Genomic DNA, 7,426 nt, shown 5'->3' with positions numbered 1-7,426 from the left:
ACTGCATTATTCACCAAATCACATTCCTCAAAATTATCTCCCATACGTTTCTTTGTTATCTTTGTCTAACGGAAATACACATTTTACCGTTCCTTTGTATCTAAAGGAATACCCTCTAACGTTCTATGTAAACCACTCCTACTTCTTTATATATATATCCCTTTTTTGTATAAAGGTTTGGTCTGGACTAGTGCTCTTCTATAGTATTCTTATAACAGCCTTTGACTCACGGGCAAGCGATTTCTACTCGTTATTCTTCAATAATCCTCCTGATCAACCCTGTATTATATCAATAAAGCGGTAAAATTTATTCTGCGTCCTCACAACGTATATTCGACGTCTTCATAAGGTAAGCCTTTAATTAAAGTTCTGCTTGATCCTAACTCAAGACTAAACCTTCTAAATTTAAACGATTCGATAAAAGGATAATTTTTTCACAACATCTATGGCGGACCATTATGTGATGAAGAAATGGAGAGATTGAGTTGTTAGGCCTTACTTCATTATTTCCATTTATTCAACAATTGATAAGTACTTACTGCAATGACGAGTGAATACGAACAAAAGAGGAAAGAGAACCTTCCGAGACATTCTTCCTGGAGCACTGGATTACTTTTTGTATCACAGCGACGATTAGAGCGTTGTACGCCGAAGTAGCAATATTAGCAGTAATATTAGTGTTTGTTTCTAGGAAAAACTACATTCTTTCCTGTCATTTGAGAGAAAGGCGCGTTAGGAATGTAAATGATTTTTGAGTTTGCAGTCATTGCAAATCAGTTGAGCATATTCCTGTTTGGTAAATGATCTTGAACTACTGGATATCGTTAAACTAGTGTTCAAAGTCGTATTCATACATTTAAACGTAAAAGGTCGCGAGCAAAATTTCTCTTCCTCAAGTTATTTTTCGTTATTTTCATTGTTAGTTGCAACTTATTTTTGTGCTTTTACACTGTATTCAAATATCCTTAAGAATTGCAGTTATGTATATTGCTGTCATGAAGTCGAAAATGTTTTAAACGGAAATTGCGCTCACGCGAAAAGATTAATCCAAAAGATGAGCAATTTGGAATGCATTATTGAACATATATCTTTTACTAGCATCTGTTTGAATACGGAGGTAACTTTCATATGGACACACTTTTTAGAGGGCTGCATAATAATGTTTCAGATGTTCACTGCACTATGGTGGATAAGCTGTTTACCACCAATAAAAGGAATGGCATTTACTGATGTGGCAAGCTGAAATTAAAATGTCATTCATTTAAATCGTTTCTGTATGTTTGTGAGTTCAACTGCTACAACACTCCCAAAAGTGTGACTGGAATTGAATATTCTTTACCTCTTCATGAAATTGCCTGTTCTCTTCCAGGATGGCATTGTAAGCAAACTTTTTCCAGTGCTGAACATGTTAGCGGAGCATCCAGGAGTTTTTCCGAGCTGGCTTAGACTTATACTATACTTACATATACTTATATTATACTTACAGGACTTACATATTAGGACTTACATACATTTACCAATCGTGAATGTCGTTATTTAGCTTATCGATCTTCTAGCTACTGGATTCATAGCAATGAATCAAAGGCAATCGAATAAATTCGTCACTTTGTGTTTCTCACAAAAAAGTTGAAGTTTGTTTTCATTCAGGATTTTGATGCAGAAGTTCTTGGTCCAAATTCACAAGAAATTTCTAATGTAAAGTCTACCAGTTAGATTTCCTAAAGATATCCATTAGATGGAAAAATTTCGGCTGATTATCCAGGGCTATTTGCACTGTTTGGATCTTACTTCTTCGAAGAATACGAGGAAGGCGATGACATGTGCAACTATATCGATTACATTGAAACGTAATGAAAGCAAGAACGGAACTTTGCTTCGCCGAAATTTATTAAATGAACTAATGAAGCAATTCTCGTTCTTTTCTGGACTTCTACAGTTCGAAGTATTGGTTCTCCTATTAATAATGCCGCAAGTAACTGCAGTATATCACCTTAAAAAATGATAATTCTCGGTAATACTTGAGGAAGAACTAAGAAGGAGCTTCGGTCAGTATCCATTTAATATTCCTCCCTAATATTTTTGGTCCTGAATAGTCTCTGGAGTCACAGCTCCACCTTATCCACTGATTAATCTTTTTTTCATGTTGACTGCTGCAATTCTTGTCTTACGCTTGTTATGATTGCTGTTTGTGGTTTTCTGTTGTGGCCTTTTTCCAGGAGGCTAAGATAGTAACAAAAACCATGGTCTGAATAAAATTTGTAATTTATGTAATATTGCTCTATTAAATTTAATTATAACTCGAAATTAAAACCCACTACTTCACTTTTTAATCCTGGAGGTCTAAATTCATAGCGTAATATTGCACCTACCACATATGTTTGTCATAATATCTACAGAAGATGTGACTTAGGAATCGGCAGGAAAAGGAATTCAAGACATTCATTATGATTCATAACGAACCGACAGTCAACATGAAGGGAATATTAATCTTATCCTTTTCCTCACACTTGAGCAGAATGTTTTAAATCGTAATAATTTTGCACATAACAGCATATCCCTGAGCAGTACAAAAACGCGATTTATACAAAAACTTAAAACGGCAATGAATCAGAAAAAGACGAAATATCATTATCAATAGAAATTATTCAGTGTGGGTCAGAATCAATAAAATCACAAGCTACTGACAAAAACCACGGAAATTTTGGGAAAAATAAGCGTAATAAATAAAACGCAAATAATGCGCATGAGCGTAACATACAAAAAGAACAATTTACTTCTTTACGGTGTTATTCTTTTCGGATCGCGCGGAAAAAGGGATGCCAAACGTACATTCCCAAGTCCGAGAAACAACATCGTTACACGTTCCAATCCTGAAATGTAAAAATAATATCTTGAATGTCTGAAAAGCGCCAAGTGTTACTGGAAAACAAATTACGTACCGATACCACCTCCAGCATGTGGCGGACAGCCATACTTGAATGAATCGATATAAGCTCGTATCTTTTCCAAGTCAATTTGGTGATGTTTAGCTCTTTCAGTTAATAAAGATGCATCATGGATTCGTTGAGCGCCAGATAATATTTCTTCACCTGAAATTGCGATCGTTTCACAAAGCGAATTATTATTCATACAATCAGTAACAATTTTCAGTATTCGAAAATTTTTTAGCTGTTCGGTATATAGGAAAGTTCAATTTCCTCATTTTTTTTCATTCTATATATGAAAGTTTTTCTCATAGGAAAGTTTAACTTTTTTCAGATCATTCTCGTTGCTTGAGGGAAGCGAAAACGACCAATTTTTTAGCGTTACATTAAAAAAACATGAATTCATCAAAAATAAATGTTAAACTTACAAGATTACGTCTTCGTCCACTACAATTAGAAGTGAAAATAAAGACAGTCACAAGCAATGACTGTCATATAAGTTATAAGCTAGAGCTGTATCTACTAATTATCCAAGTCTATCAAACGATCATATTAAGAATACACCTCACCTCTCATAAACATATCGTAACTGTTGGAGTACTTTGAATCCTTTGCATCTGGCATTGTATAAAATGGACGAACTGCTAATGGGTATCTGTCGAGTACGTAAAAATCGGTATGGTATTTTTCTTTCACCAACCTACCTAAAAATCTTTCTACCGGAGTACTTAAATCGTCTTCATCTCCTATTTCCACACCATTCTCTCGCAACAGCTTAACAGCATCCGAATATCTGAAATTTAGGCCATAAAAACTCATCAGTTTTTGGCATTTTTGCACTGTACGTACCAATTCTAAATGCAATTAATGCGTGCAAAAGTAAACCAAGTGACAGCAACATTAAATGAAGGTTATCGCAGTACATCTAAAACAAACTTCCCTATACGTGAAGCTATTGGGGCTACTAATACCACAATCTCATATGCGAAAAACCTCATATGCAAAAACGTAACCAACTTGAGTATAACGGCAGGCTCAACGAATTCAAATGGTTCGCAGGGATACTGTTTGCCAACTGTTTCGATTTCATACTTGAATTTCGCTTTCAAATCTTTGAATATATCGATCATAACAGCAGCAATCATTTCAAGAACCTGGAAATCAATTTTAAGGAGAGTCCTCGACAGAAAACTTCGTATCGCTACCTTTATCTCTTTTCCATATCTTAAATGTATTACCATATTTCACAATCCGAAATAAATCAACCTCATGGTAGTGGAATTTAAACGCCATCTCAATATCAAGGCCAACAAATTCTGTTAAATGTCGATGAGTATTACTGTCTTCTGCACGGAAAACAGCGCCAATAGTGAAAACCTGTAGAACAATTAAAATAATGAAAACCTGTGAAATGATAGGAGCGCGTGGTGATGAGAGATAAATTTGAAAGACAAATTAAATTATGATTAACAGTCTTTGAAAACTGCTTACTCTGTCGAAATCTGCAGCGATTGCCATTTGTTTATATAACTGCGGTGACTGAGCAAGATAAGCAGAGCCTTTAAAATAGGAGACCTGAAAGAAGAATGATACTTCAACCGAGTTCGTAAGAGAATTGCAAGGGAAAGACTAACCTCAAAAACATTTGCGCCTCCTTCGCTCGCCGCAGATATGATTTTCGGCGTATGTATTTCCATGAAACCGCGCTTCTTTAAAGTGTTTCGGAACAACTCACAGACACCATCTTGTATAGAGAAAATAGCATGACTTGTCTGCGTACGGAGATCCAGTACTCTTAACATTAACAAATACTTTCTAGACAAATTTATGTACTATCCCTATCATGAATCATAATTGTAACAATGCATTCTCTGACTAACGACGATGAGATTCAATTAGCGAAAAATTTTGAGGTGCTAAGCCTTACTTCACAAGTACTCTGTGACGTAAATTTTTGAGCGATAAAGTTAATCTGGCAAGCAATATTCTCTTCGGCAACGGAGGAACCAAAGGAGAAGTAGAACCAACTAGTTAGTTGGCTAAATCATTCAGCTTAAATATAAACTGAAAAGGACCTGTTATCCAAACGTGTATCGAGATTCACAACAGATAAAGATGATTCTTCGGTATTTTTGTCTTCCTCTTTAAGTCGAGCAGCATCCTCTATCTGCAGTGGTAAGCGTGGTTCTGCTGCGCTAACAACGAACAACTGTGTGACGTGCAATTCGACCTCTTTCTGTGTACAGCTAGTGATTTTTTGTTCCACTTTTTTCACGACACCTCGAATATCAATAATTGATTCCTAAAAATGGTTTGGAAATTGGGAACGCTTACTTACTAAGAGGTGCCGGGGAAAATGTATTCGCATGCAAATTTTACCTTCGAAATGTTTCCAACAAACTTCAGCATTTGTTTGCTAATCTCTTCCCCAACGAACAACATTCCCTGTATGGAACACATTCGCTGACGGATAATAATGAAGCACGTTTTCCCTTTTATTCTCGACGTGTGCAAACGGCCCCGAATCCAAATCTAGAAAACCCCACAGTCAAACTCCTAAGGCTAGCAAATACTTTTCAATAATTTTTTAATATAACTCCAACATAGTATTCTTCGCTAATAGCATAAGATGCACGAGGAATTTTGAGGTCCTAAACTTTATTTCACATCTCAGTAATTTGCAGTGCACATTCTCGATTGATAAAGTTATTTTTTTATTTGAAATTCATTCAAATGAATGAATATCCAATTCAGATTCCCGTGTTTCTGTACGATCAGCCAAAGCTATCTTTAATAAACCAATTTAAACTTTCAACTTCCAAACATTGTGACGGTACATGGTGATTAGTGTGACTGGAAACTACAACACAGATCAGCTCATGGTCTACCAAATTTCGAAACGCAATATCCTTACGACATGTATTTTTTAAATACACGTACAAAAACTGCTCAAAATCTATGTCACAGCCTACCTCCTGTCCTTCTAAACTCGCCAAGACGTCTTTAACATCAGTGAAATCCAATTCCCGTCGCTCAGCAGACTGTATAATTCCATAGGTACCATAGCGACCTTCCGAGACGTCTTCCTCCACTTCTTTCACATTCTCTTCTACACATGCAGTTGCATGCTAAACTTTCCATACTGTTAGTAAAGTTATAATTAACGTCTGCACAGTATCCAATATAAAAGAATAAACGTAAAAAACGATGTTAGATAGTAAACCTCAGCCTTCTTTTCCAGTTTCTTTTGTTGCTTTGCCAATTTGTTTAATTCTTTTTTTGATAGTTTCTTTTCACTTTCAGCTCCATTCAGTCCATCTTTATTCGTCATCTCGGATCGACCTCCTGAAATCATTTTAGAAGCAAGGTGCAATGAGAGCGACATCATAAAGGAAGAATGATGGATATATATATATCGATTCAATAAACCAATCGATCAAACCATCCGTTACCTCACTTTCCAAGACTGTCAGTCTACGGAACCCTGAATGCAAGGGAAAACCAGATGTAAGTACGTCCACATTTCTCTAGCCGGCTACCAAACAGCACATCCCCAGAAAATAATAAAGACTGGGCACCAGGCCTACGATAGTTCGTCTGAGTCAGAGATGGTCGATCGTCATGCCGGTCGCTATGAAAACTGTGATTCAGTCGTATACCATATTAGAACTGGTTACAAAACATTTACGTGTTACTTGTTACGTGTGGTATGAATAGTTGGAGGAAGTGTACTTTGTATTTGGGTAAAGATGCAGTGAAAAGTGCTCGCCACGAATTTCTACTAGACAAAACGAGAAAAAGCCAGGTATACGGTAGTGTGGTCTTCAGGTGTGTATTAGCCTGGATCTCTTCGATCTGATCGCCACCTTTTTACTTGATTGGAGTGTACCTCACCATTCTCTCTCTCTTCATTGAATCATCTTTCTATATTAATGTACGTAAAGTCTCTGGAAAGCGATAGAGCACTTATCATTTAATCGATAACAGCAGCAGTTATCCACGAAATGTTCATGAGATATATCCGAGATTATAATCACGTCACTCTTAGAAATTTCACCAAAATTCCTCACAGTGAAGTTTACATTAGAGTGAATAGCTTCCAGAGGAGTATAAATGACACGAACACAATGACTATGGAAAGCCTAAATTAGGAACAATGCCAAACGATTCCAAATTAAAAGTTCATTCTCATCCCACACTCTAACATTATCTTCAAAACCGATTGACAGTCACCAGCGAACATTTTCTGGTATCAGTTTGTATTTAGAGCAAAAAGTCTTGCATATACGAAAATGCGATATTGACAGATGACTGTCGGATGTTTCTGAGAATCATCGGGGAGGAGAGTAATGCTTCCTTTCCTGCTTTCCGGCTTTTCTATTTTACAAATACCACACGATCGATCCACTTTTTCATTCCTCTCTAGCAGCAACAACATCGACCTATGGATGGAAAAGTGATGAGTTTGAAAAGGATTATTAGCAAGAGAAGGACTAGTACTT

General features: G+C 36.4%; 3 protein-coding genes across 3 annotated transcripts; 2 read left to right on the top strand and 1 right to left on the bottom strand.

The window, feature by feature from the left end:
- Positions 1-1,054: 1,054 nt before the first annotated feature.
- Positions 1,055-1,243, top strand: LOAG_11038 (hypothetical protein; the record flags this gene model as incomplete). Its single annotated transcript, XM_003146560.1, has 2 exons — positions 1,055-1,117; positions 1,169-1,243. 2 exons carry the CDS (start codon positions 1,055-1,057, stop codon positions 1,241-1,243), a joined length of 138 nt encoding a protein of 45 aa, XP_003146608.1.
- A 492-nt stretch (positions 1,244-1,735) lies between these two features.
- Positions 1,736-2,249, top strand: LOAG_11037 (hypothetical protein; the record flags this gene model as incomplete). Its single annotated transcript, XM_003146559.1, has 2 exons — positions 1,736-1,972; positions 2,217-2,249. 2 exons carry the CDS (start codon positions 1,736-1,738, stop codon positions 2,247-2,249), a joined length of 270 nt encoding a protein of 89 aa, XP_003146607.1.
- A 218-nt stretch (positions 2,250-2,467) lies between these two features.
- LOAG_11036 (aspartyl-tRNA synthetase) lies at positions 2,468-6,275 on the bottom strand. The gene is made up of 11 exons (XM_003146558.2): positions 6,148-6,275; positions 5,897-6,052; positions 5,304-5,456; positions 5,000-5,226; positions 4,559-4,718; positions 4,416-4,499; positions 4,191-4,301; positions 3,942-4,078; positions 3,494-3,717; positions 2,940-3,089; positions 2,468-2,870 (listed from the first exon to the last, which is right to left on the bottom strand). Exons 1-11 carry the CDS (start codon positions 6,253-6,255, stop codon positions 2,779-2,781), a joined length of 1,602 nt encoding a protein of 533 aa, XP_003146606.2. The 5' UTR covers positions 6,256-6,275; the 3' UTR covers positions 2,468-2,778.
- Between the last annotated feature and the right edge of the window lie 1,151 nt (positions 6,276-7,426).

Source organism: Loa loa, assembly GCF_000183805.2.
Source record: "Loa loa unplaced genomic scaffold supercont3.115, whole genome shotgun sequence".
Classification (NCBI taxonomy): domain Eukaryota; kingdom Metazoa; phylum Nematoda; class Chromadorea; order Rhabditida; family Onchocercidae; genus Loa; species Loa loa.
The sequence above is the reverse complement of the archived record's forward strand: the minus strand, read 5'-3'. Positions and strand labels throughout refer to the sequence as shown.